The following is a 23397-nucleotide window of genomic DNA, read 5'->3' as shown; positions in this document are numbered from 1 at the left end:
ACTCCTTCATTATCTTTTATTAATGTATAGAAAATGCATTAAAAAAAGGAACTATACATAGCCTAAGAGCGGTCAGGACTAAAAATACTAGTTAACAATGGTTAACAAGCGTTGATCCCATTCTCCAAGCTACATTTTCATTACAGGGTGGGGAAGGTTGTTTAATATATTATTATTTATTTATATTATAGATTTTATTTATGCATTTATTTACTTTTCTTTTCCCTCTCATTTGGTTCCAGTGGTTTGAGTTCATCAGAATCTATCTGAGGCATTTCGTTGCCTCTGCTCTCCCTTCTTATTTATGTTTTTAAACTTTTTTTAACATATTAAGAACATTTCCAGGATAACACCTGTACACAGGGGACTGCTTGTTTGTTTGTTTGTTTGTTTAGGTCTTTGTGTCACCATCCTTCTGAGAAGCCACTGAAATCTGAAGAACTGCAGGCTGGGTATTGAGGCAGGTCTAGGCATCAGGATCTCCCAAGGGAAGGGCCTTTCCCTCCCACTTATGCCAAATTTCCCCTCTGGAAGGGGCAAGGAGCTGCCACCACCATCCCCTGATGGGTGGCATCCTTTTAGGAAAGGGGAAGGTGACCCTGGAGGTGCTGGTGGTCCCCAGTGGGCTCTGTTGTGTGTTATGGCCATCCCAGGGTGCTTGGCTGGCAGAAACAGGGATGGGCTTGTTGTTTGGCCCCAGAACAGAACCCTTTGTTAGTGGGTGTGAGCATGAATTAAAGGGTTTTGGGGGGGGTGAGAGTTCATTGCTGGCAGTGTTTGGTAAAGTCAAAACTTGTGGGCATGTCTGGGGGGCCCAGGATAAGGGGTGTGTGGTCACCCCCAGATGTGATGGTGGGGACACAGCAGCAGGGCAGCTCTGAGCTGGGATGAAGGTCAGGAGCTGGCATGGAGGTGAGGCACCAGGAGGGTCCTTTGGCTCCTGCTGTAATTTGTCAGGTTGCTCTGAGCCTGCTGTGGGCATGGGGACACCATTGACTGGGTCCTCACCAGTGCATCACTGGGAGTGAAGGTGGCATGAGCTGTGCCTTCCACACCCAGGCACTTCACCTGGGATAAGCATCCCTCTGGGAAGGAGGCAAGTGCATTTAGGCTGATGCTCAGCTTTGAGATGCCCACGTGGCCTGGTTTAGGGCAAATCTGGGAGAGTAAAGTAATGCAAGGATAAGGAGTAGAAGCAGACTTCTCCCCAACCTTTGTGTGGATACTTTCCCTGGTACCTTCCTACCAAAACCCAGCTACCCTTGGGGAGAGTCTGGCCTCTCTCCTTCTTGAAATTATTCATTTATAGATGCTATCACTTTACTAAAAGCAGCTTTTCCTTTCAGGACTCTTTTTCTCTTTGGTTATGTTTCAGTGCAGTGTGCAAGGGGAAGGTGGACTTGGAGAATGGAAACAGAGGGAAATGAATATTGGGCACGAGATGAAAGTCCCTTTGTGTTTCCCTCTAGGATTTTGGGGTTAGAAATAAGAGGTGGCTTTGAAAGGCTGCAGGGTCATGGGCACACACGGTGTTCTGCTGTGTGAAGGGTTTGATGTGCAGCTTCCTGTTACACAAAATGGCATCTCACAGTGGATAGTGTGGTTTGGGTAACAGCCTCATGCTCCTTTTTGGGCTCTGGAACAAGCCTGAGCCACGCAAACCCAGGATGGCAGTGGAGCCACCAGAGCCCAGTGGAAGTTCACATGCTGAAGCCAAGTGTCTCAAGGTGAGCACGGCACCAGATCCAGGCTTGGTTTCTGGGAATTTCAGGGCCAAACTTGGGCTAGCTGGAGAATGAATGAGCTCATCCAGTGATGGAGGATGAGAAGAAGCTACTTAATTATGGGGCCTTCTGAAGCATCAAAATTAAGCACAAATTTGCTGGCAGGAGCTTTGTCAAAAAAAAAAAAAAAAAAAACAACAAAAAAAGTAAGGCAATATAGAAAAAGAACTTTCTGGAAAATTGTATCTTGTTTATGGTCAATGTGAACAGGAGACAATGGCACAAATGACTGGGTCATCATTGCTGGTTGTGTGCCTGGGCTTGGGTTGGGTTAGCACCAGGAGAAAGCCATGATGTGTAGAAGTCTTTCCTTTAAAAGACTGTAGCAACTGTCTTGCATCAATGCCATGGAAAGGCAACATCCTGGTATCACATGAGGGGTCAGGGACCAGCACTGATGTATAATAGCACTGGAAGATTGGATATTGTCCAATTTCATACCTGACTATGCAGTTGGGTCAACTGGGCTGACTCATCCTGGTAACAGGACTTGTACAAAGGATGACAGACATGAGGAGGGAGGGAGAGATATATGTCAGTAAACCTGTTTAGAGAATAATCTGCCTTTTAGAAGATATTCTTTTGAACCTCCTGGAAAAGTTTGGCGAACTTTTTTTTTTTTTTTTTTTTCAAACTTTGTTTGAGTCTTTTGAAAAGAGAGGTTTCTTTCCTTTCTCTTGACTGTGAATGATAAGTGTATGTTTCCATGACATCTCTTCCTTTCTCCTGGGCAGGTAAGAAAACAGCACCATTCAATGCCAGTCTCTGCTGGTTAGAGCCATTGCAGCTTTTGTTGGGATATTTCTGCCTACAAATTCTTGATGGCTTGGAGACAAATTTACTTTGCTGGTCTACTTAAAGCCTTCTTAGGCTTTAATCAGTTCCATCTGCTGCTTTTTGTTTGCTTTTGAGTCTTAAAGCAGGGTTGGGTTTTCAGGAGGCACAACATGCCACCATCTGTGACAGTAGCCATGTCCTGTAAGAGACTCCATCATCTGCAGCCTCTGACTCACCTGTTCCAAAACTGGTTCATTTGGTGCCTGATTTGATGCCAAGGGGGAGTAAGAAGGGACACCTCATTTACATATGAGATGTTGCTGAGCATCCTTTCTCCAGGCTGAAGGAGAAAGCTGAAGGAACAGGCCCTGTATCTGATCTTGACCTCAGTGTTAGCTGTGATTTCACATGCCAGTATGGCATGTGGAGAAGGAGGTTATGTTTCCCATTTAATGCTCTTCTTCAGCTCTGCAGCCATCATGAATAACATCAGAACATTAAGGAATGTGACCATAAAAGATACATTGGCCTGAATTATAAGCTACTGCAAAAATGCCTTTATGTTGCCATCTGCAAGATGTTTTTGAGACAAAGCAGCTTCAGTGTGATAAAACCAGATAGCAGTGTTTAGCATTTGTAATGTTCCTTTGGCTGCAAATCCAGTGATGAGCTGCATTGTCCTTGGATGCAGGGATGAGTCCCTTCTTGGAGACCAGGCCAGTGACAATGCCCAGCATTGATCAGAGTCCTTGGAGAAGTGTGACAAGCATGGTGGTTATTTGGGCTCTGTGGAGGTGAGGACGATGACAACAGGGCACAGACAGAGATATCCAAAGGGCCCATCTTCCTTAAGGATGGGAAGAGTGAACTCATTAATTCTTCCAAGGGCCTTGAAGTGCTCCAAAATCTGAATAGAATCCCTTCCAGGAGGGGAAACAGTTGATTTCCTGTTAGAGAGCTGGCAATTCCAAGGCACTGAGATTTGTGTCCCTCTTTTGTGCTGGCATTGAAGAGGGATGGTGTAGGAGAAGGAAGGAAATGGGCATTCCTCAGCTTGCACTTCTCTTGCCTTAGCTGCATTGCCATAATTCCCTGTGTGGGTGGAGGACCATGGACAGGAGCACCTGACCTGTGACAGCTGCTGGCTTCAGGTTGGGCTACAGTTCTGTGATATCTTTTTATTGCTGCTCCTCCTTGAGACTCTTTTGTTTAGGACCAGTGACCTCAGTGAGAGAGAGCATGATGGAATGTAGAAATAACAAAGGAAATGGGTCCTAGGTTTCAGGAACACAAGTAGGGATTCTTCTCCCAAGTCTTCTAATTTAAGTCCTTTCTTCTCCATCAAGTTCAGCATAACCCAGGTGGATGTCATGGACCTGGAGTGGGCTGAGTTCAGCTTGGAGGAGTGGATAATGAAGGTTGGGGCTGGTGGAGTAATTCTTATTCCCATACACCTCATGCACACGAGGATGACTTTGTGGTGGGACCAACACATGAGCTGTGGACTCTCTGCAGTTTGCCTACGTATGCAGATATTTGCCAAGCCCTCCTGTGAAAACTGGGGATGGGAGGAGCCTTTGCTCATCCTCACTTGGTCCCCAGGTGTCCAGAGCCTGCACACAGGGGAGAGATGGGCCTCTGCCTGCTGGAAGAGTTGGTGTCTACAGGATGGCACGAAGCTTGGGACCTCCCTGCCAGGAGGGGACAGGGAGGCAGGGAGAGGACGGGTGTCCCTGGCCATGACTGGGCTGGAAATGGCCACACCAAGGTACCTGTGGGGAGGGTTTCTGCCACAAGCCCTGTGACAAACATTTCTAAAAGGGTTTGCTGGGGATTTCTATGTCTTTTAAAAAAATATCAAAAAATCTGTCTCTTCTTTCTTCTCATGTTAAGGGCCAGAGTATTGGGATAGGGAGACTGGAAATTTGGTATTTCTCTGGGACAGATGCAAAGCAATGAGGTCTTTCCTTTCCCATGGCCTTTCCTTGTGCCATGGTTCCCTCCAGCACTTGTGAGGGGCAGCTTGCTATCTCAGACGAGTAGTAACTTTTTTTTTTTCCCTTTTCATATTATAAAATACAAACAAATGACAGAAAAGGTCAGGTGGTGGGAGGCAGGAGGGGTTCAGCTGGCTCAGAGCTGTAGGGACCGTCTCTTCCTCCCAGAGATGTTACGGTGGTTGTAAGGTCGCATCTTCATTTCCACAAAGGGGATGGAGAACTCATGGCCTTTCCAATGATACCAGTTAATGCCCTGGCAGGAGGGAGAGAAAGGCAGAGGGTAAGGAAAGACCCTTACAAGAAACTAGGGTGGGAGAGGAAGGAAACTAGGTTGATTGGTGTAGAGAAGATTGAAAGGAAAAACTTGCTGTAGCATGAGCAAGCAGCTCCCCTGCTTCTATGGCATGATTGTTTTTTTCCCACTGCTCAAATTTCATGTAGGTATGTTTTTTTAGTCTAGCACACTACAGCAGATGACTATGGCAGCGTGTGTGAGGCACAAAGCCTAGATGGCTTGAAGGTGGCTCCCTTTGCTCCAGTGGGTGTGGGGTCATGCCACCAGTTCTGACCCTGGTGCACAAATCACACCACCCCAGCCCGAACCTAGGCTTGCTGACATGTTCCCCTGGAAGAAATTCCAGAGGCTTTCGAGCCAGCTCTGCCCTTACCTGACCCTGGTGCACCAATCACCCTAGCCCTAACCTAGGCTTGCTGGCATGTTCCCCTGGAAGAAATTCCAGAGGCTTTGAAGTCCTTACCTGACTGTGCCGGGACTCTCCGTACTTGCCATTGAGGTTGGTGCGGTGGCAGTTCTTGTACCACCAGGCCCCTTTGTAGGACATGGCACAGTTGGTCACAGCAACATCGTTGTCCCTGTCCTTGGTGGAGAAGGGGCGTCCCTGGTGATAGGTGAGGGAGTCTCCTGTGGAAAGAGGTGCTGTTAAAGGTGATGGAGTCTGTTATCTGGTCACTTCACAAGGAAATTGGGATATTCTGGTTTTGTGGTAATCATTCCAATCAATGGCCCAAACAGCTGACAGTCTGGGGATAACTGGAATTAACTGGATAACTGAATGTTAACTGGAATTGTTCACAACTGGCTCATCTGAGGTCCTCTGCTGTCTGTTTACGATCAGTGCAGACTGCAGCAAATCTTAGAGTCTTCTTGGCATTGTCAGATAAAGTGCTTGGGTATGTGTTTGGATCTGAATTTCAGTGTTTCAGAAATTATTTAAATCCCATATTTTGGCATCCCTGATTTCCCAAGGCTTGGCTCTGCTATATAACTTCAGGATGCTTTCAGCTTCCTTCTTTCCTGTTAGCCAAAGGGAGCTCTTTCTCTCAACAGAGACCAAATATTCATCTCTCAAACCAAGATGCTTGGCCACCTTTTCTCTCTTTGGATAAAGGGAAGAAGTTTTTTGGAAGGTATGTAATGTCTTCTTCCACCAAACCCTCTAACTTCATCTTCACTGGATAATTAGACAGCTGCTTTTGTGTGAAAGAAAAGCCGGAGTAAAATATGGTGAATTGAGTGATGTACTTACAGGAGACATTCTAAATATGCTCCTTGGTAATCCCTCAGGACATATGAAGTGGATCCATGCTGGCTGTATGCAATCCAGCCATGGAGAGACTATTACTGGCATCCTTGGCAGTAGGTTGGGTGCTTTGTGCCCTGGGATCTGAGGTTAGAGCAAGTGTTTCGTTGCACACTACCAAGATTCCTGTCACCTCTCTTCCAGCAGCAACTAAGTGGTATTGAATAGGGAAATTCCTGCATCTTGGCTATGTTGTGGGGTTCCACCTAGTACATGGTGGAAGTTCCATCCTGGGGGCTTGCACTGGGCATGTCTATCCCAGATGAAGGGGCTAGAGTTATACCCCTTCTCCCTTCTTGAGGAAGAGAACCCCTGTGCCCTCCCTCTAGCACCCTCTCTCTTCTGCTGGGCAATTCTAACTCCTCTGAATCAACCAAGTAAGCAGGTGTGACAGTGTCCTTGCAAAACTGGGCAGTGTTTGGCCTTTATGTGAGGAAATGACTCAGAGGATTTCAGATTTTTCCATAGCTGTGGAAAGGCAATAAATACAGCCTCCAGCACGACATCAATAGCCAGCTGTGGCTACTGCCAAGTGAGATGACACCTCTGATGGTTGATCTGGTTATTTGAACAGCAATGTCTCTGATATTAAATATCTAATCCCCAATGGAAAATTCCATGTCCTTAGTGGGATTTATCAGCCTGGTTTAAATAATGGACTGCAGGAAGGCAGAAAGGACTATGGATGTTTTTCTCACCGCTCTAGACAAGTGAGATTTCATGTTGAGATTTCCTTTACAGTCTTGGACCAACCAGTCACAGGATTTCCCAAGACCCCTGGTAGTAAGGACGCTGCAAGGATTTCCCAAGACCCTTTCTAGCAAGGGGTCTTGCTGTACCTGAAGTGCCATTGTAGTCCCCAATGCGCAGTTTGTAGAGGCTCCTGGAGTCACCAATGGAGAACTTGTCATAGTAGGCATATGCTGCCTCCTGGCCATCCCTCATGTCTATCCGCAGCTCGTAGCGCCCTTGGGACGTGATCTTGTGGATGTTGTCCAAGCCTGTGGAGACAGTGAAACACCCTATGAGACCTGGTGCCCAGATCTGTTTCATGAGCAAACAAGGAAAGCTCAAGGCAAATAAAACAGTAGTGAGAAATGAGAGCAAGGAGAGGAATCAAAGAGCAGCAGCACTTGTGGTGAGTTTGTGTGTCTCCTGGCAGTGCTGGGGTCTGGATCTCTGTCCCCACTTGAGATTCACTTCCCTGTGAGCAGTGGGTTCAAGGCCCAGATTTCTTCAGATTTCTTCATGCTGCTGAAGCTTGGGACATTCAGCTGTTGAGCTCTGGTGCTACTTTTGTTGTTAAGCTCCCATACAAGCCAGAGTGTGTTTATGCTGCAGTCCCTTTGGCTCATGTTCAGGTTTTGGAGGAGCACACTCAATTTCAGAGCTGCACTGTCTCCCACTCACTCCTTTCCTGCTTTCATTGGACTTTCTGGCCACCAGTGCAAGCTGTAGTCATCCAATGATGGGTTTTGGTCCATGAAAACTGACAGCATACATGTCCCCCTTGTCTCCTAAAGAGAGCAAACTAGGGACCTGCTAACCTTCACAGTGTGCCTCTGCATGAGTTCCTAAAGTGAAGGGCAGGGAATGAACAGAAGGAAAACTGTCTGAGGGAGAACAGGAATGTGGTGAAGGGCAAGGAGCCAACAGCTGACACAGTGCTTATGGAACTTAGGTTTGACACATCAATGAAAGGCAACCAGGGAAGGTCATACCCAGCCAAAACTCATCCTCCAGGTTTCCAAAGCCAACGCGGTAATCTGCCCATTTCCGGAAGAAATCGGTCAGCCCGTTCTGCCGCCGCTGGAACACCTGATGTGGAGGGAGAGCAGGGGGAAAACAATAATGATGGAGATGAGAGACAGCTTTGCCAGGCTCTGGACACATAAGGAAAAGACAATAATTTTTCTTTCCATTCTGCCTTTCAGGGGAGAAAATTGCAATGCCTATCCAGTTAGTGTTAATTGCAGGCATGCAATTAATTCATGTGCAGGTGGAGAAACAGAGATATTAGATAACGTCCAAAGCAAATCAATGGTAGAATAGGAAGGAATTGGCCTTCGAGGTTTCTGCTTTAACTAGTACATGGTGCCTCTGGTTTTCTAGCATGTAATTCTGCTTTGAGCTGGCTATTTCTGTGATATCCAAGGAGATGTTCTGAAGCAGAGTGAGAGGGAAATTTACTGGCTAGAAATCAGCATTTGAGGAAGCCCATTTTTTTCGGTTTTGACTATATATCTAGCAGGGTTTTGTGTAATGTGTGTAAGTAAGAGTTTGACATGAATAAGATCAAAGCACCATGGCATTATTTACTTACACTGTCAGTCCATCTACGTCAAGACAAGCAGTGTTTGTGCAGCTCAAAAGCCAAACAGGCATTTGTTTCTAAAGTTCTCCTGTGCAGACTCAATTGGGGTGACGCCTGACACCCTCCTTCTGCAGGCAGCGTGAATCATTCCCCGTGAAAGCTACCAGCCATTAATTTCATTTCTAGAACAATAAATCAGCTTCACTCACAGATTTTGCTCTCCAGAAGCACTGAAAACATGCCAAATAAATCAAAGGGCATTTCTCCAAGTGTAACTATTATTACCGGAGCGTGGGCCATTCCCTGCTGCGTGCAAAATGAAGCGTGTGATGCTGAGCCTGCTGTCATTCCTGTGCTTTGCTGGTAGGGGCTCAGTTACTTTGTGGTGGGGACAACATGCCACATGGATACTCACAATCCAGCCCCCTCCATCAGTGGTCATGTCACAGTACACGGGCACCCGCTGGCTGAGGTCCCCGTTGATGGAGATGGTGTAGACCCCGCTCAGCGTGTCTCCGTTCATCAGGTGCTGGGCACAGTCCTGAGGGTTAGCAAACACACGTCCTCCTGCAAAATCAAAATAAAAAAAGAAGTAAAATTCAAGCAAAGAGACACCTTTTCCCCATGCTTCAGGCTCCACTGGTTACAATCCAGGAAAAGTCTGTCTTGGCTCCTGCACTCCAAGTAATTCCACAAGGCAGTGAGACTTTTTATCTGCCGTCGACCTCAGAGGACTTGCTGGAAAAAAAATGTCTGCATATATTAATTATTCTTCCATATGTCTTATACTGGAAGGGTGCATGGTAATGTCACAATGAATGATGAGGGATGTCACTTCTTGGACCATCTTTCTGCGCTGTGTCTGAAACCCTGGGGTTTAAGCTGTCACCAGCATATTTAGACAGCTGTGAAAATACCAAAAACCTGTTCTCCTCTCAGGACTGCCAGCTCTAATCAAGTTTTATAACAGTACTCATTCCAGGGGGATTTTCCTGATTCTCCCTGCCCTTGGAAATGATGGTGGACTTATGCTGAGCTAATTGTCACTTGCAAGCTGAGCAGGAATGAGTCTATGTGAGATGCTAGAGGTAGGTAGCATGGGCTGTGTGACTGTGCTACAGGTGTTCTCTAATGAGGAAACATCTTATTTTGTGGTCAGAGTTTAGGAGAGTCCGAATTATGACAATTATTCTGGCAGTATCGGAATATCAAGTCTGGAAACATTTTTTTCTTATTTAAGAAAAAAGAGGGAAATAAAATACATCTTTTTGGTGTTGGTATGGATGGTTGGATGATGGAATAAATGAGTACAGATTTGGCAACGTGGACGTGTTTTCAAGCATGTCTCTGTAACAAACTGAGAAGGTGTGAGGGACCTTCAGATCTTCTGTGCTGTGTGTGTCCATCACAGTTGTGCAGTGCCCCATAGGACCAAGGCACAATCCTTGTCTGTTGCTCCCCACTTGGGTCTATTCTCCCCCACCTTGTGACCTGAAGACTTGAAAGTCATTACTGTGTTCAAAAGTTGAAGATCCTCTCTTTTTTCTCCCCATCTTCATGGTCTGTAGCACAGCCTGGTGAGACACTGTATTTTATAGTATCCAACAATGAAAACTTCTTCAACAATAACCACTTTGGGCTCCCCTGTGGAGATTGCTTGTTTCTTAATTTATATTCATATCTTTAAGAGCCAAGGAGACCTTGAAAGACATTTCAAACCACTATAAATTATAAATACTGTATCTGTTTCTTCCTTCTGTCTCATCTGTATACAATTCCCTAAGAACCTTATGCAAACATGAAACAAAAGAGGCTGAGCTATTAATATGTCAGGGGGAATAGAAGAACCCCGGGATGTGTATGTAAGCAGAAGGAAGCAAAACAATTTAAATTAAGCCTGAGTGGCTTTCTTTACTTTTTTTTTTTTTTTTGTCATTAAAGACAAGTCCTTGTTCTCTGCAAAGTGCCTTGATGCATTGCCAGAGTAAACTGAGTTGCAGATCTGGAAGCTTTGATGAGAGATGCTGTCCATGGTTTGCATTGCCTTGGTGATAGCTCCTGGTTGCTTCTGTCTCATCAATACTGGGGTAAGTGGGAGAAACTGGCCTGTTGCTAATGCCCATCTTCATCTTCAAAGCAAGTTAAATGTGTTGGATGCTGCATCAGCTGGCAATGGGGACTGACCTTGCTGAGGTCTGACACTTCTGTTTGATGGAAAAGGGGCTCTCCTTGCCTGACACAAGTGGGTTTCTGCTGCTTTATCCCACCTGAGAAGTCATCCCCATGCAGCTTCATCCCTGACTCCCAAGCAGCCTCAAAGGTTACATGTCTTTTTCTATCACCTGCCTGAATTGTACTGGATTTATGCACATGAGTAAGAGCCAAGAACAACAGGAGAGCATGTTTTGTAGATGTATTAGAGAAGCAATTTCTTCTTTTGTTGATGTAAATAGTTTCTGTTATCTTTAAAAAGCAGGCGAAGAGACCTTTGCATGTAACTGAGATGGGGAAGTGTATCCATAGCAGACTCAAAGAAAATTCTCCTCATTTGAGAATTAAACTGGCAGCACAGATGGGCAGAATTTTGGTGGACATCATCTGGAGACTTCTCAGTGCTGTTGATACCCAGGAAAAACATGACTGGATTCCTAGCCCTGAACAAGATGTATTCTGTCTGCAAGTACCCTGGCCTAGCCATGATTTTAAAAGAGGATGAGGAAAAATTTGTTTTGCATAGCTTCTATTGTGAATGGTTGCAGAGGATGGGAGCAATGGTGACATTCTCTTGCAAGCTCCATTCTTGGAAGAGTAAGTATTCTGTCTCTGAGGGTCACGGTGACTGTGCATGCGCACCTTTTGATTTAAAAATTAAAACATTCCCATTACTTTAGTGTCTTGGTAGATTGTGAATGCTCCAGAATGAGAGTGGAGAGGAATAATGCAATTAGATAAAGTGGTCACAGGCTCTGCTGTCTGTGATTCTACTGGTGGTGATGGAGATACACTTGCTTGGTATTTCCAGGGACACCCCAACCCTGAACACTTTCAAGGTCAAATTCAACAGGGCTCTGAGCAACCTGATCAAGTTGAAGATGACCTTGCTCACTGCAGGGGGATTGAAGCAGATGACCTTTAAAGATTCTTTCCAAGCCAAAGCATTCTGATTCATTGATATCATGTCCACAGCATGGCTGGGTTCTCTCCCAGCAGCATTCCTGTTGATATGTGTTGTTCCTTTTAGTGGGTATTTTTTCCTCTGTTTATCCACTTGAGGGCAGATATGGGCAAGACAAAAGGGCATGGCAGATGGTTACTGGTCTGAAGCTCAAACCCCCTTGCCCTGGGCTGGGTCTCATGTTTGAATCATAGCTCCTTCAGCCATTAACTTTTTGTAGTGACGCAGCACCATGGGTCGTGGCATTGTGAGTACCCCTCTTTGGATCATGAAGGAATGCTGCCTGAGGAGGGACGGTCCCTAAGAGCAGTCCATTCCCACCAGTGTGACATGTCGGCCAGCCTGCATGTGTCTGGGTGGATGCAGAGTGAGTGCTCACCTGTGGTGAAGGTGGTGGAGACGAGGCCGCTGCGCACGGCGTTCTGGGCAGCCTGCAGGTGCACCGTGTACTCCGTGGTCTCAGAAAGCCCCTCCAGGCGGATCCACGTGTCCTCTGCATCCACAATCAGCTCCTGTACATGGGTCCCAGAAGGAGGCAGACACCAAGAGCAACAGATGAGAAAAGCGCTGGGGAGCCTAAAGAGCAAGTGAGGAGGGAAGGGAAGCCACAAACTACTGCAGCCCTTGGAGCCTGGCTGAGGAGCAGTGCATGATTGCTTAAACCCTTGGGCTGAGTGAACACGAGATCAGCCAATATACCCAACATTTCAGAATGGTTTGGATGGGGGAAAGCAACCTGGTTTGGAGACGGATTTAAATGTTTGCAGTCAGTGTCCTCTGTCAGTTGCGTCTGCTGGGACCTGTGTGCCTTCAGTAAAAGACATGACTGATTGCCCAAGCAGTGCAAGAAATTGAGCTGGCCAAACCTGGTTATCAGCCAGTTTTGACTCTGTTGATTCCCGTCATGTTCATTTTTCTGCTTGTTGGCCAGTGCCACACAGCATTATTGGACCCTTTGCAAAGCTATTATCCTGTGGCTGCTGTGAGCCAATCACACCAGCAAAGGAAATCAGACTGTTTGCCATGACATATTTCTGATTGTGTTTGTTGCAGCTCCTCCAGACAGGCAGATGTGGACACACTCATTAAATAATCAAATGTATTGTATTGCAGAATTAATTAGCTCTCTGTGCCTATCTTCCTTTTTTGCAGGAAGGGTAAATGGCCTTTTTAGCGTCTCTGCAGAATAATACTCTCCCGCCTCAGCTTGCTTGTGTTTCACAAGTTGTGAATTGCCTCTGTTCCTCCAATCTCTCCAGGTAACCCCCCTGTGCCCAGACCAGTAGATGTGCATCAACATTTTACCTTAGGCAATCTCTTCTTGCTTTTTCCTGTCACCTTGCTTAGCAGGAAGTAGTGTCTGCCCTTCTGGCCTCCCTGAGCCACTGAGCATCATTCTTTTGCTTTGTTTGCTTCTCCTGCTTATTTTAACATGGTCTTATGACTCCCTGAGTGAATGAGGCTCTTTGGTGTGAGGACTCACTCACCTTCCTGCTGCCATCGGTGGATCTGTAGGTCATGATGTAATTCTCAATCTCTCCCACGGGAGGAGCCCAGGACAGCAGGGCGCTCCGTCGCGTGACTTCACTGGCTGTCAGATTGGTTGGAGGATCCAAAACTGAAAGAGTGAATAGGAGCACAGGGAAGTGAAATTTCTCACACACAACCACCTCAGCCCTGCTTCCCAACTCAGTACACTGGGATTCAACCTTGCAGCACTGAGCTACAGCCCAAAGTCATCCTCACCCTCCGTTTCAAGACCACATCACCCATCCCCAGGCTTGAACAGAGCTCTGCAAAACCCTCTAGAAGTCCTCCTCTACCTGTGCACCACCTTAAGGGTAACAGCTGTGAAATTCATGTGCTATGGGACCTGTCAAGCAAAATGGGTTATTGTGTTCTTCTGGACTATGGCCTTGGGCAAAAAAAAAGACCCGGTCAGGGGTCTGCTCAGGAAACCACAGCCAGGGGAAATCACCAAAAGAAAGGGATGGATGGATGGATGGATGGATGGATGGATGGATGGATGGATGGATGCTGAAAGAGTAAAAATAATGGTTGATGCTTGTTGATTAAAATTGTGTTCTTGTGTTGTGCCCTGCACTGGTCATTGGGATTGGTGTTTGTGTTCTTTTGGCACATGGCTACCCCTACACTCTTGCTATGTATCAAGAGCTTTGGCTCAGCCTTGCTGGCTGCTTTTCCTGGGGTGAGTGCCTGGCTAGGGATGAGGAGTGAGGGAAGGGATTGCACGTACGAGTGGTGAAGTTGGTGCTGATGGTCTGGCTGGTGAGAGGCCCGCTGGTGGCATACATAGACACTGTGTAGGTGGTACTGGGCAGCAGGTTGGTCAGCTGATACTCCTGGTTGTCTCCATCCACGAGAATTGTTTCTCCTGCAACTGTAAGATAAAAGGGATCAGTTAGGGTATGTGACCATGTTCACAGGGGTCCAAGGAAGAGGGAAGAGACAAGGATCTGACTCCATGTTTCAGAAGGCTGATTATTTTATTATATATATTATATTAAAACTATACTAAAAGAATAGAAGAAAGGATTTCATCAGAAGGCTAGCTAAGAATAGAAAAAGAAAGAATGATAACAAAGGCTTGTGGCTCGGACAGAGAGTCTGAGCCAGCTGACTGTGATTGGCCATTAATTAGAAACAAGCACATGAGACCAATCACAGATGCACCTGTTGCATTGCACAGCAGCAGATAACCATTGTTTACATTTTGTTCCTGAGGCCTCTCAGCTTCTCAGGAGGAAAAAATCCTAAGGAAAGGATTTTTCATAAAAGATGTCTGTGACAAGGGTAGACATTCAAGGTGCTTCTCCAAAATGTGTCTCTGGATATGACCTCATGACAAAAAGCACTTCTATTGCTGAAACAGTGGTGCTGTTCAGTCTGAAGGGTGGTCTGATTTTTCCCACAATCCCTATAAAACCCCGAGGCAAGGGCTCCTTCCCTTCTCCCTCTGTGAAGGGCTCCCACTGTGCCCTGGTCTTTGGGATGGGAGAGAGGCTGGGATGAGCTGAAGCAGAGCCCTGGAGTACCTGCATGGCGGGTGAGGATGAGCACGTAGCTTTCCACCTCCGACAGCGGCGGGTTCCACTGCAGCAGCGCCTCCGTGGGAGTGATGTTGGTGGCTGTGACCCCCAGCGGGACATCCATGGCTGTGTGGGGGAGAGATGCAGAGAGTCAGAGGCATTGGGAGACTGGACTATGAGCTGGAAGGCCTTCCTGTGGCATATCACTCTATTTCCTGCCCTGCTGCCCAGACCCATGTGCCTGCACAGGAGTTAGTGCTGCCCAAGCTGGAGTGCAGAGGTGTTGTAGTTTGTGTTACTCTGCTATCTGGGCTGCTCTTCCACTCTTTTCTAGATGCCCAGTCTGGCTTGTTAGGGATTTTCTTTAGGCTTTGAGGAGTCTGGAGATAGCAGAAGGTTTTATTCTTGCAGCAGATGCTGCTTGTGACAGGGCTTCCCTAGGGATTATTTCTGCAAATCTGTACTCTGTTTAGGAAAGGTTGTCATGATTGCCCAGCAGCATGTTTCTGGCTTCATGGTGCCTGGAACACAGGTTTATCATTTTTACCCATGACTACCCATGCATACTTGGGATAAACTTTGCTGAGACATGCTTCAAAAGCCCACAGTGAGCCCTTGTGAGCCCTGCTTATCATCTCCAGCTTGCTCTCAGTCACCTGAGTATTACTGCAAGCAGGGCGTGCCAGCCCTGGGCAGGGCTGGAGCTGACACTGTTTGGCTGTTCCCTGCCCACCAAGAGCTCCTTCTCACCTGTGTATGCAGTGATGGAGGCCAGCTCGCTCTCCTCCCGGCCCCTCACGCTCTTCAGCTCAATCTCATACTTGGTGGCAGGCTGCAGGTCCTGCAGGGTGTACTCAGTGGCATCCCTGGAGATGGCCATGCTGTCTGTCCTTCCTGCAGGGATGGAGCCAAGAGCTTTGACATCATGTCTGGCCCCATCCCTGGGGCTCAGGAGGGGCTTGGGAGGGGAGGACAGTTCCACAGGACACTGGAGGTAACTGGCTTTTGTGTCTGCAGGTGCACTCCTGTGTGCCCAGCGCTCTGCTGGCCTGGCCTTTCCAGCATCATCCACAAAACTAGGGCCAAGGGACATGAGATAGGTGAGGCAAATGAGGGAGCTGGGATTTCAGGATTGAGCCCTGAATTTAACCATCTCTGGGGAGGGCACACTGCTGGGGGCCATTCTGTGTGTCCCTCTGTGCCAAGCTGGCTGCAGTGGTCCTTCCCATCCTTATCCCAGACACGCCGTCCTCTGCTCTGGAGCCAATCCCAGTTACTGGTGGCTTTGCCCAAGGCACAGAGGTGCTGCCTGGGTGACGATGGCCTAGTGGCCTGCTTGGGCCAGCAGATGGAGGGAGGGCTGGAGCTGTGAGCTCAGGGCATGAACAGGAGTGGTGTGGCCCCTTACCTTCAGCAGCACGGTAGGATATCCTGTAGTGGTCAAAGGCAGCGATGGGAGCACTCCAGTAGACCATCATAGACTCCTGGGTGACATTGCCCACCCTGAGGTCCTTTGGTGCATCAATCCCTGGTGAGATGGGGCACAGAGAAAAGCTGTGGGAGGCAGGCCCACTCCCCATGGCCCTGCCTGCCCTCCCCTGTGCCTGCTGGGGGCTGTCCCGTGGTACCTGTAGTGATGGAGCCCAGGACAGGCTCAGAGCTGATGGTGCCATGCACGGCCACCAGGGACACCAGGTACTCTGTAGCTGGCTGCAAGCCCGTCAGGCTGGTGTGCCTGCGGGTGCCATCCAGTGTGACCTGCTGGGCCTCCTCCTCCTCCTCGTCCCGGCGGCTGTAGGTGAGGATGAGGCGGTCTGCTGGTGGGGAGGGGTCACTCCACGTGACATTCACACTGGAGGATGTCAGTTGGGAGAAGTGCAGCTGGGAGATGGGCCGAACACCTGGAAGGTGGAGAGGAGAGTTGCAACCCCAGATCCTTACCTGCAGATCCTTACCTCCATGTTATTCCCTGTGCTTGTATGGGAAATACTTAAAAGAGGTGGCAAAGCTGAAGATTTGGACTCTCCATTGATCTGAAACTGTGCTGGGATCAACCAGCAGATCCAGGAGAGGAAAAATGGTGCTTTTCTCAGCTCCACCTGCAAACATCCTCCATTCCAGACCCATACAGTGAGTGATGGAACTGTCCCACTGCAAATGGTATCTGTTGTCTGCACTTCATAAGTGCAGACTTTTCAGCCAGAGGTCCTTGTGAGGTCCCCCAAGGCTTCATTCCTTCTTCCTATGGGCACACAGGCCACCCTGCCCAGAGAGGATAGCATAGGGCTGTCTGTTTCTCCAGTCTGTCTTGTTAGCAAAGCAAGTGTGTTCAGTGCTGCTGCCCAAAGGGATTGTGCCACCACATTGGTAGGGCCATCCTCCTTTTGGGGTCAACTGCTCCTGTGTGGACACACTGACCCCAGCTCTCATCCCCATCACCACCTTAAGGGTTTTGGTGCCAGGGACGCAGTAGGCTGGCAGAGATGCCAACAAGGTCTGTGCCTTTGCCCCCATGGCAGCTTGGGTTTCCCTACCTGTGAAGGCATCCACGGTGGCCTCCAGGCTCTGCTGCCGCCCCCTCTCAGCGATGATGGAGATGGTGTACTCTGTGCCGGGCTCCAGCTCCGAGAGGGTGAGCTGTGACTCGTCCTTGGATACTGTCACTTCCGAGGCCATTCCCGAGGCGGGGGTGAAGGTGACACGGTAGTGGTCGATGGGACCCGTGGCTTTGGTCCAAGCCAGCGAGATGGACGTCTCAGTGGAGGCTGTCACCAGCAGGTCCCGCGGGCTGTCAAGCTCTGTGGGAGAGGGTTGGTGCAGAGCTTTGTCCCCATGCACACACTGTCCCATGGGGGCATCTGAGCCATAGCAGCCAGCTGTGCTTGGAGCAGGCAGTGGGGCCAAACTCACCGGTCCTGGCATTCATGGTGGCTGGCACGCTCTGCTGGCTGTCCATCACGGCTGAAATCCCAATGCCATACTCTGTTCCTGGCACCAGATCTACCAGGGAGGGCAAAGAACACAACAGGGTTTGAGAGCAGCACCTGGCAGGGTGACCTCAGGGCCCTCCAGGGCATCCCTCGGGTCAGCAGTTCCTCTGCACATTGCAGAAGAGCTGAGTCTTTTCAAAAAGCCTTGTGGATGCAATTGGACAGGGAATTTGGGTTATTTAAGCTCACAAACAAGCCATTTTTAAAAGTTGTTGCTGAGGTCTGCTGAAATTGCTGGCGGTGAGACAGAAGCTCTTGTGTGTGTGAGCTGAGATGGGAAGGATAAAGTAGCTGTGTTTTTTCCAAAGTGATGCAGCATCAAATATTGTCACAGGGCTGGTGTCTTGGAAAGAAATAAACTATGCAGAGTAAATGAAATGCACATTAATTGGGCAAGGTGCAGTCTTTCTAGGAGCTGAATCAAGCCCTGTTCTGTAGGGTGGATGTATCTTGAGGTGCCTCTCTCAAGGAACTTGGGAATTGAGCTCGTCCAGCTCCTTTCCTCTTGCACTGCTTTATCTCCATGGAATATCTCTTGCCTCTGCCTGTCACTTCTGCTTGGCTGCTGGTGGCTTTATTCCCCTCTTCCCTGTGCTTCATGATCTTTCCCACAAAGCTAGAAAAAGCCATAAACTTTCCAGCTCAGCCTCACTGTGCCTTGCCCAGGGGCAGCATCCCCTGGAGCCACCCAAACCTTTCCCAAGAGGTCGGGAGAGAGGGACACTCTCCTCCCCTGCCTTTCTCTTGCTACAGTGCAGTCTTAGTGATGGGGAGAAGATGGACCCCCTGGCCCTGCTCAATAAGTGTCAGAAGCATTCTGGAAAGAACAGCCTGGCAAAAGGTAGGAGAAGGAAGAAATGAGCATGAAGATATAAACCTTTTCTCTCCCAGCTCTTTTGAGATGAGCAAAATTATGGTTGTTTCTGTGCAAATGCTGATTTTTAATAGAGATTATGGGTCAGGGACAGGCTTACTGCACTTTTAAGTGTAAATCTTTGATAAACTCTGCTCAGTGCCATTCCACACTGCTTTTCCTGTAGGTAGATGAGATTGGCTGAAAGAATTGCTGGTTACTTTCATACTATGAATCCCATCAGGTCCTGGCTGACTGGAAAAAAACCCCAATAGGTTTTGCACAAAGTCCAACAAGAACTGGAGGACATGACTACTCTGTACATAACAGAGCTATGGGAGATGCTCATGTGCCATCCACACTATGACTATCATAATATCATAACTTGCTTTTTTTTTTTTTTTTTGCTAGCAGAATGGCTTTTTCGTTATTTTCTGCTATGACTAGGCTGGTTTTTTTTTTAATTGGTTTTTTTATGACATAGTAACTGGGGACTGGAAGCAATGTACTTGTGTGATGATGGACGCACTATATAAAAATTACTCTCTACAAGAATCTGCATGAATCTTGACTTAAGAATCTGCATCTCTGCAGCTTGCTCTGGTTGGGTTTCTTGCAGCCTTACCTGAGTCTGGAAGAGCCTTGGCAGCTTTTTTAGTTTTATTGAGAAAAAAAAGAGACTTTAGGCTCTTGCCATATATTCCAAGGCAAGCTCAAGTTAAGTAATGGATATCGTCTCAGTTTGTGTCACTGTTCTGCCTCTGCCCAGGAAGGGGGCTTTGGGCCCTTTTAATGCTTCTTCTCACCTAGAAAGCCAATAAATGTCCTAAAGCAAAGCTAGCAGGAGTCCAGCACTGAGTCTCTGATCTCATCCTACTTCTCCCCACGCATCCTCATCAAGAACACAGAAGAAACCAGCCCTGATGTTCTTCTTTCTGCATTCCACATTTTTCAAGATAACTGCTCTAATTGCCTTGCTGCCCTCCAGCCTTTCTTGTGACTCTGCTGCTGTCCCTGTAACTTAACTTTTGGCTTTCCCCCTGACCTTTCTCCTATAACTTCATATGGCAGATTCCTGAGCCCTTGAAGGTCCTGGGAAAGCAGAGAGTCAACATGGAAGAACCTGTTGTCCTTCCATACTGAAGAACTTCAAGACGAAAGAGAGAACATTTTTGCATATAATTCTTTTCTTTACACAAAATATGCCACAGGAGCAGCAAATCCATGAGGTAAGCAGTTCTAGTCAAAAAGCAAGGAAATCACATCTCACATGGTGCTTTGTTGTGTGTTGCATAAGGTGTTTGGGGCTTTCCTGGCAGTGGGGGGTGGGTGGTGTTTGCAGTCCCTATGCTGACCTGAATAATGTGCCACTTGCTCAAAACCATCATCTCTAGATTTGGGTCTGCTTTGAGCCCAATTTGGAAGAAGGCACAAAACTCAGGCACCCTGGCTCCCCATCACTGCCCATGGGGCATCATTACCCATGGCTCTTTCCAAACAAGCAAAAAAGGGAAGGGTGAAATAATATTTTCCTGTAGATCAGCCTAAACAGGCTTCTTCCCATTTCTCCCTTTGCTCCTTGCCAGCTCTATTTGCCACCTGGACAGATGACACTGTTGAGTCAGGGACACAAAGATGACTCCAGTGTTCAGGGGGATCAGAAGGCAAAAGGGTTTAATGAAAGTAGCTGGGTCCTTTTACAAAGTGAACTCATTAAGGTGATACTTGATTGGTCTCCAAGTAGAAACATCTCATATTATTGGTGACTATGAATAGCATACTCTGGAGAACTGTATCTATAAACAATGGTTACAGAAAGAGAGATAATAATTGTTTGAATTCTTTCATCTAAGTTCTCTACAGCTTTTGCACAGCTTCCCAGGATTTTCCTGGGAGAACCATGTCTCTCTCTGTTCAGAAAATATATAATTACTACAGACAGATCTTTACTGGAGGTGTGCCCAGAAAATGAGCTCCATCCCAAGGAAAACCTTCTCTCCAGTAAATAGTAAACTCCAGAACAATCTCAAACATATGCCAGCACAAGGGCAACTGTGTCTTGGTGCTCATTTTGGATCTGCTTTGCCCTCCCTGCTTGAGAGGAGGGGGAGGAAGGGCACTGTGACCGTGTTCACAGGGGTCCGAGGAAGGGGGAAGAGATGAGGATCTGACTCCATGTGTTCAGAAGGCTTGATTTATTATTTTATGATATATATTATATTAAAACTACACTAAAAGAATAGAAGAAAGGATTTCATCAGAAGGCTTGCTAAGAATAGAAAAAGAAGGAATGAATAACAAAGGTTTGTGTCTCAGAGTCCAAGCCAGCTGGCTGTGATTGGCCATTAATTAGAAACAAGCACATGAGACCAATCACAGATCCACCTGTTGCATTCCACAGCAGCAGATAATCAATGTTTACATTTTGTTCCTGAGGCCTCTCAGCTTCTCAGGAGGAAAACTCCTAAGGAAAAGATTTCTCGGACAATATCACGGCTCCAGGGCGCGAGGGCGCGTGCGTACCTGCGAGGGTGGCGCGGGTGGTGGGGCCGGCGTGGCGCGGCACCAGGAGCTCGTGGTAGTGCTCCCCAGCCAGGGTGCTGTACACCACCCTGTAGCTGTGTGCCTCAGCCTCGCTGTTGTCCCAGGTGAGCTCGAGGCTGGCGGGGCTCCGCGAGCCCACCCGCAGGTTCTTGGGGGCGTCGATCTCTGTGCGACACAAGGGACAGAAGCACGGTGTCACAGCAGGGAACACACCCCGCCGCCCCGCCACAGCCAGGGGGGACAGCCAGGAGATCCTCCTGCCCTGAGCATGGCCTGGCAGGAAGGGCTGGAACATTTGCTCTTACCCCCTGCTCAGCACAGGCTGGGAGATGCCACCCAGGAGGGTGATACAAATGCTGGCAGCATCCTCGGTAAGTTGGTTTGGCAGCTAGTTCTGCGTTATTTCAAAAAGAAAACCATTCTCCCTCATATTAAGGTAAAAGAAACTGAGGCACTATGAGTAAAAGGGCTCTGTAGTAGCCATGCATTGGCCTGAACTGCTCTCAGAAGAAAACCCTGAGCATCTTTACAGGCTCATTCACTCCCAGACACTGCCCAAAGGGTTTGTTTATTAGTGCTGCTCAGGCTGTGTACTGAATCTGCTCTGGTTTGCACAATAAACCCCTCTGGTGAGCAGCACTGGGGCTGGGCACCAGTGGACAGTGGGTAATGGTGATGGATCTGAGTTTGGGAGGGTACTTTTATGTTGCCTTTTAGAAATAAAGCGAGGAAGGCCAAGGCAGCAAATCAGTTGGGGTAAGCATCTCATCTGAAATATTTATCTGTAGAGATATGTACACACACAATTCATGTCCCACAGTTATTACAGTAGGAGCCTCATAGCCAGCAGTAATGTACATGACAATTTATATACCATAAACCAGCACGGAAATACACGCTCCGACTCCTCCTTTATGGCACGGTAAATTAAATCCCTTAGCTATCTGCAGGCTTAACATTAATTAAAGTTTTACTGACCAGTTAGGGTGCTCAGAGAAGATATAAAATAAGATAACCATGTTTCTGGATGTGCCAGTTTCAGCTGCTTGACTGCTGATTCCTTGGTCAAGGCACCAAGACTGCTGATGCCTTGGCTCTTGATGCTGAGTGGGAGCGAGTGTCCCCTTGAACTCAGACCTGTGCTGAGCATTTTGGTGCTTTTGAGAATTGTCCATTGAGCTGCAGGTGCTCTTAAGGACATAAACTGCTGAGTTCTAGAGTTCTAAGCTGTGGGTCTGAACAGGCACTGGAGCTGGTGGGGATGTGTGTCTCAGGCAGCTTCAGCCTTGATGCTGCAGCAAGACATGGCCGAGATGGAGTTGGTTTGGGGTTTATCATCTAAATATGGGGGTTGAGTCCATCCATGCCTTGCCACTGGCATCTGGGATCACCTGGACTACCCTGGGGACTGTATGAGCATCCCTGGGGGCACAGGGCATTCATCACAACTCTCTCACTGACACCCATTACAGCTAGGATGCAGCTCATGCCCTTCTCTTGAGCTGGCTGTTGACAGTAATTCATCTTTGACATTTTATGGTGGTATTTCCTAGGATTTTGGAGAGTTGGATGGGGAAAGGTGGAAGCCTTGGGGACAACAAAGAGGACCTTTTGCACTGGAGGTTTAGTGGCTAAACAGCCACTAGGAGTGGTGGGACAGAGGGCAGTTGTAGGGTGTGTATTTTAGGGTGAGCTGAATCTTTTGCTCTGTGATGGGATGCAAGGCACCTGCATTCAGGTGTCACCACTTACACCTGTATCTTAACCACTGTGCTTCCATCCCAGTTCTTCATTCTAGCACATTAAACCCCCGCTCACTTATGCCAGCAGAAAAAGAAGCATCACTAACCCCAAGATGCAAAAAGCCCTAAGGTTTTCCTTCTTGCTGCGGGACAGCCCATCTGCAGACAGCAGCAATCCACCTACCCATGCTTGCCAAAGAGACTCAAAAATTCCGTTCACACCCAAAAATTCCATTCTCCCAGCCAGGGCAGCTCTCTGTACCTGTGGTGAACTGAGCGAAGGCGGGGCGGCTCTCGTTGGCGCCGCGCAGGGCGCTGACGGCCAGGTGGTAGCGGGCGCCGGGGCGCAGGGCCTGCAGGGAGTACTGGCTGAGGGGGGGCTGCAGGCGGAACGTGGTCCTGCCGCCCTCCCCGTCCGCCAGCCCGTACTTCAGCAGGATGGCGTCCACCTTGGCGCGAGGGGGGCTCCACTCCACGAAGGCCACCGTGTCCGAGACGTCCCGCACCAGGATCTGCGTCGGGCCGTCGATGACTGCGGGGGGGAAACGGACACCTGTTATTGTGGGA

The 23397-nt window shown here is 48.1% G+C and overlaps 1 protein-coding gene across 2 annotated transcripts in view; it reads right to left on the bottom strand.

The window, feature by feature from the left end:
* Nucleotides 1-23397, bottom strand: part of TNR (tenascin R) — an 81177-nt gene continuing 57780 nt past the window's right edge. For both annotated transcript variants that reach the window (XM_058029972.1, XM_058029973.1), the window contains exons 7-22: nt 23093-23362; nt 21068-21253; nt 17612-17701; nt 17236-17499; nt 16330-16602; nt 16110-16229; nt 15452-15595; nt 14708-14827; nt 13909-14052; nt 13139-13269; nt 12031-12163; nt 8892-9043; nt 7884-7980; nt 7002-7163; nt 5320-5483; nt 1-4814 (exon numbers count right to left, since the gene is read on the bottom strand). In XM_058029972.1, coding sequence (XP_057885955.1) covers nt 4695-4814; nt 5320-5483; nt 7002-7163; nt 7884-7980; nt 8892-9043; nt 12031-12163; nt 13139-13269; nt 13909-14052; nt 14708-14827; nt 15452-15595; nt 16110-16229; nt 16330-16602; nt 17236-17499; nt 17612-17701; nt 21068-21253; nt 23093-23362 — 2570 coding nt within the window. In that variant the 3' untranslated portion in view covers nt 1-4694. The remainder of the gene's footprint in view (nt 4815-5319; nt 5484-7001; nt 7164-7883; nt 7981-8891; nt 9044-12030; nt 12164-13138; nt 13270-13908; nt 14053-14707; nt 14828-15451; nt 15596-16109; nt 16230-16329; nt 16603-17235; nt 17500-17611; nt 17702-21067; nt 21254-23092; nt 23363-23397) is intronic.

The sequence above is a fragment of the Melospiza georgiana genome, chromosome 9 (genome assembly GCF_028018845.1).
Source record: "Melospiza georgiana isolate bMelGeo1 chromosome 9, bMelGeo1.pri, whole genome shotgun sequence".
Taxonomy (NCBI): Eukaryota; Metazoa; Chordata; class Aves; order Passeriformes; family Passerellidae; genus Melospiza; species Melospiza georgiana.
Note: the sequence above shows the minus strand (reverse complement) of the source record. Positions and strands in the feature narration are given on the sequence as shown.